Source organism: Hyperolius riggenbachi, chromosome 10 (genome assembly GCF_040937935.1).
Source record: "Hyperolius riggenbachi isolate aHypRig1 chromosome 10, aHypRig1.pri, whole genome shotgun sequence".
Taxonomy (NCBI): domain Eukaryota; kingdom Metazoa; phylum Chordata; class Amphibia; order Anura; family Hyperoliidae; genus Hyperolius; species Hyperolius riggenbachi.
The window spans coordinates 26922272-26939285 of record NC_090655.1 but is presented as its reverse complement, the minus strand read 5'-3'; the positions used below and the strand labels follow the sequence as shown (position 1 = coordinate 26939285).

General features: G+C 47.0%; 1 protein-coding gene across 3 annotated transcripts in view; it reads left to right on the top strand.

Moving 5' to 3' along the window:
• Positions 1–17014, top strand: part of PHC1 (polyhomeotic homolog 1) — a 46574-nt gene extending 29560 nt beyond the window's left edge. For 2 of the 3 annotated variants that reach the window (XM_068255259.1, XM_068255258.1), the window contains exons 8-15: positions 803–1359; positions 2120–2252; positions 4294–4481; positions 5699–5810; positions 8259–8364; positions 10108–10267; positions 12746–12971; positions 16617–17014. In XM_068255259.1, the coding sequence (XP_068111360.1) occupies positions 803–1359; positions 2120–2252; positions 4294–4481; positions 5699–5810; positions 8259–8364; positions 10108–10267; positions 12746–12971; positions 16617–16771 (1637 nt within the window). In that variant the 3' untranslated portion in view covers positions 16772–17014. The remainder of the gene's footprint in view (positions 1–802; positions 1360–2119; positions 2253–4293; positions 4482–5698; positions 5811–8258; positions 8365–10107; positions 10268–12745; positions 12972–16616) is intronic. The other variant, XM_068255260.1, reaches the window with a different exon arrangement.

Below are 17014 nucleotides of genomic sequence, written 5' to 3'. Positions count from 1 at the left end.
ACCCGGCTAAAAGAGCCTGGTTGAACACTGTTTAGTTTTGGAGATGCATAGCAGACGGCTTTTTAAAATGGGAATTTCACTTTTGAAGCGACTCTGAAGCGAATTTGTTTTGCTATATTTTGCTATAATCGCTTCAGAAGTCTCACCAGCGCTAAACCGCCGCATCCCGCCAAAAAACGAGGGCTGCAGACCCCCCAAATTCCCGGGCAAACGGCCAACTTGGTCATGAATTGTGCTGCCCTGAGAGGCTGATCTATTCGCTGTAGCTCCGCCTCTCCTGCTGTCGATCGCCGCACGGATCGCCGCCCCTCTCTGTGAAGGAAGAGTGAGAGGGGCAGGGAGAGGCGGCGATTGATGGCAGGAAAGGCAGAGCTACAGCAGATAGCTCTGCCCCTTCCAGGAAGTGACGTCCTTAGACCCCCCCCCCCCCCGGGGGATTTGGTGGGTCTGCAGCCCTCGTTTTTTTGCCGGGAATGCGGCGGTTTGCATCTGATGAGAGTTCTGAAGCGAATGCTAAAGTAAATTTAGCAATTATTTTTTGCTTCAGACTCTCTTTAAGGTAGTGTGTATCTGGTGTAGTAATGAGTGCATCTACCAGTATCTGAAGCGTCTGTTAAATACCATTTGTGGGAGGGGCTAATTTTCCTTTACTCTTTTATGCACAGTTGAATATATATTTATGAATATTTTTGTGTGGATATAATAGGGCTGATAACTGACATTTTCCTGTTCTGTCTCTTTTCTTCTCCCCCATGTACACGCCATCCTGTACGGCCACTTCCTATGTGCTCTTCCTCTGCAGCGACGTACACACACATCCAGCCTCACTCGGTCCTGCAGCAGAAGCAGGTGGTGTTCCAGCAGCAGATCGCCATCCACCAGCACCGCCAGTCCCAACTGGTACACGCCTCCGCTCACCTCCAACTGGCACAGCAACAGCCACAGGCTGCCTCCCAGCAAGGCCTGCAGGCCCCTCCTGCCCAGCAGACCCTCGTAGTCCAGCCTATGCTGCAGACCCCTGATGCAGCTCTGCCGACCAAAGCCCCCGTTCCAATCCAGCCCAAACAGCCAGGCAAGGGGGTTCCCCCTTTAAATCTACAAGGGCACCTAGCAGCCAAGCCGGCTCAAGGCGCCAGACCACTCCCCACCCCCCCTCCGAACCAGCCTCACATTCCGGTACAACTGGTGGGAGCCAGACAGCAGGGTCCCGCTCAGGCACTGGCCCTGGGAGCTCCTCAAGTCCCCTCCCAGGGGTCTTCCTTAACACAGATGACACTGCCTCAATCTCCAGCACCCGTCCCAACCGCTGTGTCTGGCGCTGTACAGGACGCCCAAGCTGCCTTCTATGGAGTCCTGCAGGTGAGTCCTCTGAGAAGACCACCTCCTAATGATTACTTTACGTGTTTGTGCTTTTAAAGGACCACTTTGGTGAAAATATAAATAATTCAGAAAAAAAGTTCTTATAAAATCATTATATAGCAGTAATTAACCTGTTAACAGCCACAAACGAGTTATCTCACTTTAAGATAATGCACTTTTGTCTTCTGCCTCCAGAACTTGTTGTGCCGTAAATTCTTGGCTTGCTTTGATCTCTCTCTCCAAGCAGAAAATACAGAAACTGAAAGCAGAAGTCCTCGGTTATTGTCTCACACTGCCCCCTAGTGACAAGTGGCCATAAATACACATTACAGCAGTACTAATTTAGAAGCCAAGAAATGTAACAAATAAGAAATAAAAAAAAGTGCTAAACTAAATTGGCTTGGAGCACTTGCAAGCCTCTAAATAAATTGGTTGCTAAAGTTTTCAAAAATTGAGCATAGGGAGGCGTATCCTCCACGCATCACATCCTGCCTGGGAGCCCTCTGTCCGGCTTGCTGGTGGTGTATCTAATACTCCCCAGTATGTGTAGGATACTCCTCAGTATAGGGCAGCCATGTGCTGCGCTCACTGTCTGAGTAAAGGGCCGCTGGAGGGTTCCTTTTAGCTTCAGAACTGTTGATAGATGCAGGTGATTATTTCATCAGTTTTTCTCATCCCTCTCTTTTTTTTTTTTTTTTGTAAAATCCCAGTTATGGGAGGGGTTAACCTTTAACTGATGGCGGCTGTTTTCTGATCTTAGGGCAAGATTGCTACAGCTGGGAAGAGGAAGGCGGAGTCAGAGGAGGACAGGGAGGAGTCGGCAACACTTCCAGTGAAAGCTTCTCCTCCAACAGACGCTCCACCTACCGTTGAAGAGAGCAGCACACCAGCCGGTGGGTGAATGGACCAAGTCTGCTTTATCCCACTTTTGTTTATGTCCCATCTTTCTCTGGTGTGTCTGGTACATGCTGCCCGCTCTTCGGCGCCTCTGTCAATCCCACCTATTGAAGTCATTTCATGAAAAGGTTTTCCATCTGTGGAGTGTGGGTGGGGCTGTGGAGTGTGGGTGGGGCTCCACATCAAGTTCCGCTTCACTCCAATACTTCCGAGTTTGAAGGAGGAAGCATTGGAGAGACTAAGGTGACGTGGAACGCATCAGCTATAGGCGGTGACTTGGGTAAGTTAACCCCATTTTGATTCCAAACGCCTGAGCTCTGCGGAGCTCATGCCTACATCAAACCTCCCAACTTTTTGAGATGGGAAAGAGAGACACTTAAAGAACAAGCGACACCCATGCTAACCTAGAAATAAAAAACACATATACAAGTAGATAAATACTAGGTCCACCTACATAGCAGATGTATTGTGCTATCCACGTAATGATTCCTGTGAATTTTATAAAGGAAAAGCAGAAAATCCTATTCTAAGCAGTGGCCATCTTGCCAAGCTAATGCTGACATCATATCTCTTGTTTTCCCCCCTCTCTTCTCTTGCTCATTGTGTATTCATTAGCTGCCCATCTCCCAGAGTCTTCAGACACTCCCACTCAGGTGTATACTAACAACTGCACTGTCTTATCCTCCAATCGCTGAGTCACCTCAGCCTGGCTTTTAAACACAAGTGAGCAGAGGTGTTTCAGATAAGAAAGCTAGGCAGGGGAAAAAATGGAAGAGGAGGAATATAGTATAGATAAAAAGAACTCCCAGCATTCAACTGTTTGGCACTAGGGCCAGTGCTCCTAAAGTATGTGATAGCTACAAACCATAACAGCAGAAGCATTTTTTCATGTTTTGAATGCAGGATTAGCATCTTTATCACTTAATACACTCAGACCAGTTGCTGTTGAAATTTGATTTTTATGGTGACAATACTGCTTTAAGCCATGCACCTGCCACACCCCTAACCACACCCCTGGCACGCCCCCTAGTCAAGCATACCATAAAGATTCCCTAAGAAAAATATGTTTTATAATTCAAACCACACTGGTCCTTTCTATCCTGGTTCGTTTTCTTCGTTTTCCGTCATATTAACATTTTAAAATATAAATTTAAAGGATGGGAATAAAGCTTAGAATTAATTAAACGCATTTTTTAATAGAGAAATATGTATATTTACATAGAAAGTGGGACAAGGTCCTGAAAGAGGGACAAATGAGGATCAGAGAGAGACAGAGGGACAGGGCTCCCAAAGAGGGACTGTCCCTCCAAAAGAGGTATATTTGGGAGCTGTGCCTACACATAACTGTAAGTTAGCCTCTTCCTCAATGCAGATGGTCACATGGACGAGGGGTGGACATGGCTACAGTCAGACTCTGGCACAAGGAGGTCCTGATTGCAGAGTAAATGCCACAGCTCTCTATAGGCTCAGCTTTCCAAAGACCTACAGATGTGGATAGTGTACTTGTAAAGGGCTTTGACGCAGGAGACCAGGGTTCCAAACTCGGCTCTTCCTGTTCAGTAAGTTGCTCCTATTCTGTAAGGAGACCTTGGGCAAACTCCCTACCTAACACTGCTACAGCCTATAGAGCGCGCCCTAGTTGCTGCAGCTCAAGCGCGTTGACCCCGCCAGGAGAAAAGCGCGATATAAATGTTGTCTTGTCTAGAGGGAAAGCTGTATACAGGTAACATCAGAATGTAAACTAGGATTCCATGTTTTAAAGTGTGTTTAGTGTTTTTATTGCTACCTTTGTGAGAAAAGGCTTTTGCTTGCATGAATTGTGCAAATTAGTAAGGTGCAGTCTGGTTGGGTCATGCCTTTTTAACAGTATTTTCAATCCACACTATGCAATGAAACAACACAGCGTATTAGTCTTCGAATACTGCTGTTTTCTGAGTGTTTCTGTCAGGTGTGGCAATTGACTGCGAGCTCCGGGTGACTTGGTGATGTTATCGGTCACCACCTCATTTCATTGTACCTGTGGTCTGTACTCTACAGATAAATCAGAAGCTGCCTCTCAGATGCCTCCTACTCTGGCCGTGTCAGCTCCGCCTTGTGTGCCCGCCCTCTCCGTCACATCCCGTCAGCACAGTGACTCCAAGCCGCCACAGGCCATTGTGAAGCCGCAGATCCTGACTCACATCATAGAGGGCTTTGTTATCCAGGAGGCAGCAGACCCCTTCCCTGTAAGTAGCCTTGCCATTCTCGTGACATCGGTTAATACCATTGCTGAGAGGAAAAAATATTACTTTATTGGAACTCTTAAGGAATAGACCATCCAGCTAGAGATGGCCATTGAAATGCTATATATTTTTTTTCCTGTCTTGCCTGCAATTTTTATGCAGATTGTATGCAGTTTGGAATGGGGCCAATCAAATACACTTGCTTAACCTCCTTGGCGGTAATCCTGAGTCAGGCTCGGGGTGGAAAAAAGAAGCCAAGAGGGGATATCCTCAGCCTGACTTGGGGTAGCCACTGAGAGGCATATGCAGAGTCTTTGTAATTCGCCTCCTCGGAATCCAGATGCTGGCACCCATTTTTCTTATGGTCCTCGAACCCTCTGGTGAGATTGGTGTCTGTCCATGACAGACAGCGATCTGACTATAGAGGCAGAGTGCACCTGGTGGATGAAGGGAGAAGTGCATGCTGGATCCAGGGGAGGTGAGTCATATGCTGGGCTGCCGCAGATCTTTCTAGCAGCATGATTTTCTTTTCCTGCCTTTTAGGGTCTTAAAGCTTGTGAAAAAATGTCTCCACTTTTAGACACTAAAATCCAGAAGTAATAATACAACTGGGAATGTTAATGGATATCCAAGCTGGGGGGAGGGTTACAGAAGATTTACTTATTTTCCAGCCCCTAGCGGTTTATCCGATCCCTCGCTGATGCCCTCCATGGTGGTTGGGGAAAGATCACTGACCTCAGCTGCCATCATGGCTACTGCTTGTTCCCCTATGTGTGCCTCTCCCAAGGGCTTCACATTTTAAGTCTTTGTGGACTTCGCAAATGCACAACACTCTTGGCTAAGGGAGCGTGATCAAGAGAGGCGCATGGATTTGCATGAGCAGTAGCCGCCATCACAGCCACAATTGGGGATCTTTTGGAGTGGACAGTGGCACCCGGGAGGGACTGGATAGACTGCCATGGGCTGGACTAAGCCCCAGGTTACTAAATCTAATACCCCCCCCCCCCCCCTTTGAAGATTTGGATTTACCCAGTTTTAAACTAAACAATTTTTTTTTATTTGTTTGCAAGTTTGAATTATTTGCAAGTCATTGGCCATCTGTAAATACAACCAATCGGCTTCATTCTTTCACTTCCCAGCATGCTCTATCAACAAGCAAAGAAACCGGAGACCTGTCCCCAGCAGGCAGCGAGACTAACCTCTATGTCCTCCATTTCCAGGTCGGCAGTCCTCAGATACCGAAGGACCCTGAAAAAGTGCCGGCGAGTGTGACAGTTTTACCTCCAGCAGAGAGCCCACCCCCTCACCCTACAGTAGAGCAGACTGTCAGCGGTATGTGACTTTCCTGCCCATTTTTGTGCCATCGTATCCTCCGTGATTCCTCTGTGCTCTGTTGTATTGTAACCTATCACAAGGAAACGCTATGTTGTCACTTCACAAGGGTTTTTTGCTTGTAGAACACTGCAGTGCTTGTCTGGTATCTAAAGTAAATTCCTATAGCATGTCCACTCATTAGCCACAATTACACGTCCACTATAACTTAAAGCGGATCCGAGGTGAAAAACTAACTGACATGTAACTTGTCCATGAATCTTATGTAAAATTTAGATAGTTTGCACAGCAAATCTAGCTGCAAACAGCTTCAACAGTATATGATTATTTATTCCTGTGATACAATGAGAGCAGCCATATTCTGCTTGTCACATTACACAAGCAAACTGATAGCATCTCCAACCCTCAGCTCAATCCCCTCTCCTCCTCCCTTCTGCCTCTGAAATCTATGGCTAGTAACACCACCTCTTCCTGCCCAGACTGAGCTCCCATAAGCCCTTGCTACTAAGGCTCAGAGTGCCAAGGCTCTCTGGAAAAGCTGTGGGCGAGGCTTACTTAGTTTTATAGGGAATTAGGGTATTAAAACAAAAAAAAAAAATATTTGGCTTGAGGAATGCCCTACAAACTATATGAAAGGAACACAACTATGCAATGAGTAAAAGTTTATGTCGGATCTACTTTAAAGAGGCCCTGTAGTGGCACACAGTAGAATGCAGTAAATTATTCAGGATACCCACTTTTCTGGGAATTTTCCTTGTTTCGGCATCAGAAACACTTCCTATATATTGGCATGGGCGTAACAATCACCCCTGCAATTGCAGCGGGGCTCAGAGGCTTTGGGGCCCATCCTCCTCCCCTACCCAACTACAAGTGCAGCCAATTAGTAAAGAAACCTCCCCATTCGCTCACAATAACCATCTGCAGGGGCGCGCGTCATTTGTCATCCTGCTTTCTGATGCTGCTACACAGCAAAACACACTCTGCTTCCATTCGCTGGCTGCCGATCACGTGACCTGCATGGGGTTCGGGGACCAAGGGGGCCCCATGCAAGTCTAGTTACGCCTGTTTGTAGCCCTGTACTCCCATTGTTACTTAGCCTAGGCTGATTAGCTATGTGGGATTCTACCTCCCCCGCAGCATCCTGGGAGACCAGGCCTTATTTTCACTGGCTTTGGAATTCTCAGAAACAAACATTCCGCAGAGCTGCACCTGACAGAACTAAAGATGTTGCCAACAGTGATACATTTCAGAATGTAAATCGGGGAGAGGCAATATTTTACAATGGGCAAACACTGACTAAGTCATTTATACATCAATATTGAGAAATGAGCAATTTTATTCCATTATTTCCTCTTTAAAGAGAACCTGTAATGAAAAAAAGTTCTCCTGGGAGGTACTCACCTCGGGAGGGGGAAGCCTCAGGGTCCCAATGAGGCTTCCCCCTCCCCTGTAGCTGCAGGCAGTCCAGCGCTGGCTCCCCCAAAGTGTCCCGCAAGCCTGACTCGACGAGCTACATTTATTTACCTTCCCTGCCTCCAGCAGGTGGCGCTGTTGCGGCTCTCACCATGGAGATAGGCAGAAATAGCCGATCTGTCGGGTCCGCTCTACTGCGCAGGAGACTTGCTCCTGTGCAGTAGAGCGGACGGACAGCGATTGGCTATTTCTGCTTATCTCCGAGCGGATAGCCGATCCTGCGCTGGAGCCGGGAAGGTAAGTATTTACATCCCCGCTGTTCTGGGAGCTTTATTGCCGCCGTGAGGACGGGGGAAGCCTCTATAGGATCCCTAGGCTTCCACCACCCCAGGTGAGCACCACCCAGGGGAGGTTTTTCTTTAACCTCCTCAGCGGTATGGACGAATATATCCGTCCATCACCGCCGGAGGTCGCCGCTCAGGCCCTGCTGGGCCGATTTTTGCAAAATAAAAAGCAGCACACGCCGCCGGCACTTTGCCAGCCGCGTGTGCTGCCTGATCGCCGCCGCGAGCAGCGGCGAAAGAGGGTCCCCCCAGCCGCCCGAGCCCTGCGCAGCCGGAACAAAAGTTCCGGCCAGCGCTAAGGGCTGGATTGGAGGCGGCTGACGTCAGGACGTCGGCTGACGTCCATGACGTCACTCCGCTCGTCGCTATGGCGACGATGTAAGCAAAACAAGGAAGGCTGCTCATTGCGGCCTTCCTTGTTTATTCTGGTCGCCGGAGGCGATCAGAATGACGCTTCCGGAGCGCCCTCTAGTGGGCTTTCATGCAGCCAACTTTCAGTTGGCTGCATGAAACAGTTTTTTTTTTTAATTTAAAAAAAACCCTCCCGCAGCCGCCCTGGCAATCTTAATAGAACGCCAGGGAGGTTAATGCACCTGCCAGTTTTGATGATAAACTTTAGGCTCAGTGTATCCTCTAATTAGCTCTGTTCCCACAATGCAAGGTGTTGTGACGCAGGATTTGTGTGTTGCAGATTCCGGAGGCTCCAAGCTGCTGAAGTGCGAGTACTGCGGGAAGTTTGCTCCAGCCGATCAGTTCCGGGGCTCAAAGCGGTTCTGTTCAATGACCTGTGCCAAGAGGTAACCGAGTGTGACCGTGTTTATAGAGAGGACTTGTCAATTTTGCCTTGCACGTTACCTTACTAATGTTGAACCCTGGGAAGAGCTGACAGACTAGAGTTAAGGTGGCCATACATCAACCGAATTTGCGACCCAATCGCCCATCCGATTCAATCATTTTATCAAATCGCATGGAAATTGTTGCAGCAACAAGCAGGCCCGAATGATGATTTGACCGATTTTGTCATCGATCAGACATGGGAAAATCTCGGTCGCAAGTGCTCGATTGCATGCGAGGCAAGAACGGCATTCAAAATAATCCCAACAAGCGTGTGTACAAGCGACTGTATAACCTCTGCCGAGAATCCAGCATGTGTACGACAGCCATCGACTCCTCTCCACCGCACGGCCAGCGATCCCACCTGGCAGATTGCTTTGGACATGCTGCGGCAGAGAGCATTTTTCTCCCTGGTGTGGCGTGATGTCACAAACATGTCCCTCTATCAGACTTTTCTGCCCCCGTCCCCCCTGCATAGCAACAATACACCTTGCTAGCCTGTAGGCTAACGACACGTCTGAAGCCCTCATCCTTGCAACGTGGCCTGAGGGATTGCTTACCAATCCCCGCTGGGTAACATTAATTTTGTGTGTGTAGGCTCCTTGACAGGTATGTATAGAGAGCGTTTAAAGCAGTAGAATTAGCCATACTATGCCAGGAAGAAAACACTCTCACTCACTCACTCACTCACTCACTCACTCACTCACTCACTCACTCACTCACTCAGATAGGCAGCCAGGCAGGGAAATAAATGGAAAAGGAGGAATATATTATAGATAAAAAGAACCCCCAGCATGCAACTGTTTGGCACTGACTACTAAAGGGCCAGTGCTCCTAAGGTATGTAATAACTCCAAATCTTAACAGAAAGAGTTTTTAAAGTTTTGAATACAGGATTAGCATTTTTATCACTTAATACACTCAGACCAGTTGGTGTTGAAATGTGATTTTTTTTTTTGTGGTGACGATACCGCTTTAAAGTGACATGAAATCCAGACACTTATCTGAGTTTCAAATTTTAGGTCAACCCGTGGATGATGGCCACTTCTAGTGAGGCCCAAAATCTGCCCCGTCCATCTGACAGGGTCGGGAGAAGTTCTTGACATAAACCCACTTAGAAGGAAGAGAGCCTATGATAAAAGTTCAGTCAGCGGGCACTTGTATGTAGTTTCCATTGATATGATTACATTTCCTGGCTGGGAGAATGAACTACATCTCCTGGCATGCATTGCAGGTCCCCAGCATGCATTGTGGCAGCCGGAGACATAGGACACAATCACTGGAACATGCGGCACAGGAGATGGAGGCTTCCATAGAGACAGGAAAGCTGAATTGAGAGGGATCTGGAGGCTGCCATATTTATTTCCTGTAAGCCATACCAGTTGCCTTGCTGTCCTGCTAATGCTCTGCCTCTAATACTTTCAGTCATAGACCCTGAACAAGCATGCAGCAGATCAGGTGTTGTTGACAAAAATTTGACTGGATTAGCTGCGTGCTTGTTTCAGGTGTGAGATTCATACACTACTGCAGCCAAAAGGTTCAGCAGGACTGCAGGACAACTGGTATTGTTTAAAAGCCTCCATATCCCTCTCAGTTCAGGTGCCAGCAGTTATGAAGTGTGGAGCCATTTCTAGAGCTTTCATTTAGAGGACAATAAATGTCGTGTTTAATACCTTTGGACTTCACCGCTTTCGCTTTCCTCCCCAGATACAATGTCAGCTGCAGCCACCAGTTCCGTCTAAAAAGGAAGAAACTGAAAGAGCTCCAGGACGTGGGAGGTGTGAGGGTCCGCAGACGAGGGCCGCGGAGGAACAGCTCCGAGATCGCCCGTGCCAAGATCCAGGGGAAGCGGATGCGGGTAACAGAGGTGCGCCAGCTTCCTTTACACACGGCACATGCTGATCCTACAGGCGCATATTACTTCCTGTATTCCTGTTATCACTGATCTTCATCTCACACACGTAGCTCCTTGCGTAAAAAGTAACTCCCTTTGAACTTTTTACCAATGTTGTCGTTTTTGGCTTGGGCCACACCAGATGCACAACGGCATGTTTACTGCACATCTGCTGAGGGTGCACTGCATTCCGCACACGTCACTCACATTACCTGTCGTCATTCAGCCGGTATGCTTACGTTGCCACCCGTCCGGTTTCGCCACTGCTGTGGGCACTGGAGGGGAAAACCACCGGTATGCAGATCGGTGCCCTGGCAGCAGCATACGAGGCTGCCCATTGGATTGCAACACCCTAATGGGAAACTTCCCTCCACTGGGGAGGGTTCTCATTGGCTGAGTCTCCCTGAAGAGAGAGGATTGTGATTGGTCTGTTGCAATCTGCCTGCTCAGATCTGTATTCCGGCGCTTCTCCCCTGTAGTGGACTGAGGAAAAGCGGCAATACCAGTCAGTATAGGGATTTCACGAATGGCTGCAGATTGAAATGGAAAGGAAAAATATATATTTAAAGCTAATGGAAACCAGAAAAAAGCCAGATACTTATCTAAGGAGAGGCGCTGTCCCCGGGAGCAGAATTCAACCAATTCAGTCAAATACTGCTTCGCTTCCGCTGCCAAAGGAGGCTTTGGAAAGTCTTCAGGAGCTCGAGTCCACCCGAAGACTGGTCACTCCATACTGCGCACATGTGAGCGCCCTCTCTGGCGCACTCGCACATGCTCAGTATGGAGCCACTTGTCTTCAGGAGGACTTGAGCTCTCGAAGACTTCTGAAGTCCCTGCGGCGGGGAATTCGAACACTGGAGTCAGCGATGCACCGAGGTCACCAGGAGAGGAGAGGGAAGACTCTATAGGATCCAGAGCCTTCCTTCTCCTTAGGTAAGTACCTGAGCCCACTCTTTACCCACCTTATTGCCGGTGCTAAGCACAAAGAGCTCCTTCCCACCGCCAGAAGCCCAAAAAGAAGAGCGGGTAATGCAATGAGGGGCATTATGCTGCTCTACCAAGTCAAAACACACACACACACTTAATTGGGGCGACCAAATAGCCACACCCACTCAGGTAAACGGCCAAAAGGGGTCTTGCAAGTACAACCTTACTTGAATACCATAAACAGCGGGAGTCAAAAATATTACATAGATCTTCTTAATGTTACCTGGGGTCTCATGGTCAAGTAACTCACCTGCTGGTGCATAAGGGCTTATTTCCACTGGGAGTCGCGACTTTCTGTTTTGGCCACAGCTCCCATTCTGCTGCCCGAATCGCTAAGCCGTGCCATAAATGTTTATAGGGATTCGGCTGTGGAAATCTGCAGCGTGCCATCCAGATTCACAATAAAGTGCTAGAAAGGCAGGCAGCGTTTCCTTGTGCAGCTCTCTAGCGGGGAGACGCTGCAGATTCGGCCTGGATTCTGGCTCAGTGGAAATAGGCCCTCATTTATTACCGGTGAAGACGCGCGCAGACCTTCTTTTCTGAGTCTTCTGAAACTCTTACCACCCGCATTTGGGTGGCCACCACCAGCTCGGGAGCCTCCTGTTAGGATGTAGAAAAGGTGGTCACTGTGGGGATACCACGACCACCTGTATGACAAGGAGAGACCAGGAGCCACATGGTGCAGTATTGTGGAGTATTAGATGTTAGATTGTAGTGCAAGAGTATTTATACTCACAAAGGTGGGCTGCAGTACCGTCCCCACTTGGTATTCCAGGTCCTACTGGAACTGGATGGTCGCCCTCCTGGTTGGTCCTTCTTGGTCGTAGAAAACACCACACCCGGAAGGGGAACACCTCCAAAGGAGATGTAATGTATAGTACTGGGGGGGGGGGGAGGCGCCCAAAAATAGGTAATATAATGGAACAAAAATATGGTGGAGGGAGGGTGTCTTTGCCACTCAAGATGGAAGAATGGGTTTCACAACCACAGGGTTAATGTAAAAAGAATGTAAAAAGATTAAATTATTTATTCAGCATGATTAATAGGACAACGCGTTCAGTGAAATGAATAAATAATTTAATCTTTTTACATTAACCCTGTGGTTTGGGTTCTTCCATCTAGAGTGGTAAAGACACCCTCCCTCCACCATATTTTTGTTTCATTACATTACCTACTTTTGAGCGCCTCCACCCCCAGTTCTGTTACTATACGGCTGTGGAGCTGGAGGTGGGCTGTGGCAACGCAGGTTCGGCTGGCTGAGCTAAAACTTTTTACCACATTCTGCATTAAAAAAACAAAAACACTCTGCCAGTCCTCACACTACAGGGCCACTTCACATTTACATAGCAAATTATGTGAGAGGCTTAGCAATGCAATGCCTTTGTGCATGTTTTGTAAGACGCTTATTAATGATGTCATTGGTAGTTACCGTTCTGCCACCGCCTGACTCTGCTTTCCTTGCAGGAGGATTCCAGCCACGGCTCTGACATTTCCAGCTACGACGAGGCGTTCTCTCCCACCTCCCCAGCACCCCCCTCCTGCAGAACACCCCACACAGAGAGAGACGGGAGCACCCCAACCAGCGGACCCTCAAACTCCGAGCTTCTGGGGATCAACCCCGTGTTCCTGTCCAGTAATCCCAGTCGTTGGAGCGTGGAGGAGGTGTACGAGTTCATCTCTTCTCTACAAGGTACGGATGAATGTTCTGCTATGTATGGGGGGAGGAGCTTGGATACTGCTGAAATATTTGTTCTCCAATCAGGATGAAGCAAGCATCAGGGCTTCTCCTATCACCAGGGTTTAGGTTGAGAACTGGTATTTTTTCTTGGGGGTTTTGTATTGAAGCCCCAACACCACAGCCAATTCTGCGTCTCTGGAGTTTGAGGTGTTTAACCATTTCAGCCCACGGGTTCTTTTCACCTTATGGACCTCTTTCATTCGGCAATAACTTTAACGCTGCTTATCACAACATAATGATCTATACCTTGTTTTTTGCCGCCACCAATTAGGCTTTCTTTGAGTGGTACATTATGCTAAGTATTATTTTATTATAAATGTATTTTAATGGGAATAGTAAGAAAAAAAAATGGAACAAAAATTCATTGTTAATTTTCGGCCATTATAGTTTTAAAATAATACATGCTACTGTACTTAAAACCCACACATTTTTATATGCCCATTTGTTCCCGGTTATTAAAAGATTTAAAATATTGCCCTAGTACAATGTATGGTGATGTTATTTGGAAATAGAGGTGCATTTTTTTTTCAGTTTTACATCCATCACTAATTTTAAGCAAATATTTTAATAATAATATGCCCTCTTGACATATATATTAAAATATTTTTTAGGCCGTAATTTTAGGTGTAATCTGATGCTGGTGATCACGTGGATCTAGAAGGGAGATGGAAATGGAAGCTCCCATTTATTAATCTAACGATCTGCGGCGGGAGCAGCTGAAACGATTGACCTGTTTATACAAGTTTAAAAGCCTTTTTTTTTTTTTGATTTGTTTAAAATCTATTTTCTCAAAAACTACAAGTCCAATTTGAATTTTTTTGACTTGTTCCCATGGTAACACAGAATCCATGCCGTTCGTATCGGCGGGTCGTTTGTAAGTCGGGGACTACCTGTACCATTAATGGGCACCTTTAGCCTTTCCTAAGCTCAGTTCTGAGTGGTTGGAAGCAGGAAACATTTAGTAAGCCTCAGGGCTGGATTTACCATAAGGCACTGTAGGCATGTGCCTATAGGCGCCAGATGATGGAAAGGCGGCTCAATCCCCTCCCCAAGTGGCTCCCTCCCTCCTTCCCTATGCTGAGTCCCAAGCAGAGCGTAGATGAGAGATTACTCACCCAGCTCTCGGCATTCCACTGACAAGATCTCCCTTCAGTCAGCCTCTAGCTAACTAATAATTGAGGGTACCTCTGGCTACCTAATGCTAAGGGGCACCTGTTACTAAATATGACAGGCAAGGGAAGTAAGGGAGAAGTGACAGCTGGGCCACCAGCACACCTGTGGTGCAGTTCGGCGGGGGTTTGTAGGTTCATGGAGGGCGAAAGTCATAGGTGCCAGGACATCTGTGCCTATAGGCTCCTGTAAGGTAAATCCCGGCCTGATAAGCCTGTTCATTTTAGCCTTTCCTGCGCTCAGTTCTGATTGGTTGTAACATTTAGAGCTTGTTTAGCCAATGCTAAACGCTTTTCTGCTGCCGCACAGAAAATTGTTTGACGTAGTTTCCAGTCGTTTCGTCGTCATGACACGTTTTGAGCCCCTAAGGGACCAAGGAACCTCACAAATGCAGCCGTCTTGATGACTGAATCTACCTTGACATTTACACGAACATCGCTAACTGCAGACACTGTCACTTTAAAAACCTGTTCCATTCATTTGAATGGAACGGCGGTAGATCCATTTCAAACTATGCTTTTGTTGGTCGCTGAGAAAGCCACGTTTACCATCCATGTGAACCAGCCCCCTAATAAGCCAGTTTTCCTTTCTGATGGGTTGGAAATGTGTAACATTTACTAGCCAAGTCCAGTATAATCTTGTTATAGTAAACTCCAAGGGACCGTTAACAGTGGTTTACTATATCAGAAGTTTACTATATCAGAAATTGTACTAGAGATGGCCCAGCATGCTCTGGTGGATTCTCACCTGCACAGGAGCAGCTCTGTCCTCCCATTGGAGGTACAGTACAAGCACTTGCACATTTAAAGGATACCCGAACTGACATGTGACATGATGAGATAGACATGTGTATGTACAGTGCCTATCACACAAATAACTAGGCGGTGTTCCTTTTTTTTCTTTCTCTGTCTGAAAGAGTTAAATATCAGGTATGCAAGTGGCTGACTCAGTCCTGACTCAGACAGGAAGTGACTACAGTGTGACCCTCACTGATAGGAAATTCCAACTATAAAACACTTTCCTAGCAGAAAATGGCTTCTGAGAGCAAGAAAGAGATAAAAAGGGGAATTTCTTATCAGTGAGGGTCACACTGTAGTCACTTCCTGTCTGAGTCCGGACTGAGTCAGCCACTTACATACCTGATATTTAACTCTTTCAGGCAGAGAGAGGAAAAAAAAGGAACACAGTATAGTTATGTGTGTGCTAGGCACTGTACATACACATGTCTATCTTATCATGTCACATGTCACTTCGGGTATCTTTTAAGGTGGCCATACACTGATAGATTTGCAGCAGATTCGGCAATTAGATAGATTTGTCAGGTCGAATCTGACAGGAATCTATCTGATGTGTGCCACATATTAGGAACAGATTTCCAATAAATTTCAGAATGAAAATCGATCTAAAGGCATTACTGCACCATTAGATTCAATGCAACTCCATGAGCCATCGATCTGCTGCCTTGCGGCAGATTGACCTACATTTTCCATCCTTTCAGATCAAATCGATCAAAATTGGCCGCAAATCGATCGTTTGGCCGTTCTATCGTGCAACGATTTGCGATCGATTGATGAAAACGACCAGTGTATGGGCCCCTTTACAAGGTTAAGTATACCTTAGGGCTGCAGAACCAGGCTGGATAAATTGATGGTATGGTATCCAGGGCTCCTTAACCATTTCAGCCCACGGGGATTTTTCACCTTATACATCAGAGCAATTTTCACCTCCCATTCATTTGCCAATAACTTTATCACTACTTATCACAATTAATTGATCTATATCTTGTTTTTTTCCAACACTAATTGGGATTTCTTTGGGTGATACATTTTACTAAGATTTATTTTTTTTTAATGCATTTTAATATTAAGCAAAAATTGAAAAAAGGCAGTCAGTTTTTCTGCGGGGGACAAGGACCGATGAACGAGAAACCTGTCCCCATTCATTGTTCGCCGGGCTACTGGGAGGCGGCACGGGGGCGCGCATCATCAGTGCAGCAGCCGCCTGGATGTGAGGATCACGTCCAGGCGGCATAAATGGTTAAACATTGCAGCCGTCACTGAATAGAGGCAGCTACTCTCTTCCTGTGAGTAGCTCCGATGCCCCCGCGGGCGGGAACTTGCAACACCATTTTGAAGAGAGCAGCTGACCATGGGTTTCACACTGACAAATGAACCACTCACTTTTTACTATATCCAGAGTCAGCGTCGTAGAGGCCAAAAAACATGTTTAATAACAAAAGTATTATTGCATCCGGGTTTACTTTACCAGGGGTTGCTCTGTTAGACTTATAAAAGGAGATTGGCCGGAACCTGGAGAGGTAGTTTACTGTTCCCGAGTTTATTATAACAAGATTGTACTGTATTGCGAATTGTCCTCTTCATTAGGAAGTGCATTTTTTAATGTTTATTTCTCTATTTTTGCCCTTAGGATGCCAAGACCTCGCTGAAGACTTCCGCTCCCAGGAGATCGATGGGCAGGCTCTGCTGCTGCTGAAGGAGGAGCATCTCATGAGCGCCCTGAATATCAAACTGGGACCCGCTCTGAAAATCTGCGCCAAAATCAACCTGCTAAAGGAGACTTAACTGGTCACATGTTCCCAACAAAGCACAAGAGGGCAGGGCTGCGGAGGACTCTTCGGATCATTGCCCCACCCCCTCACCCTCCCGCTATCTCGCCGGGAAGTAGAGCAGAACTGATAAGCGAGGGGAGGGATCAGCCTTCTCCACCGCCGGCCTCCTTCTATTACCACCCCCGACACTCATGCTCCGACTTCTTCTTCTTTTACCATTTAATCATTATTACTCTAAATATATATCTATATCTTC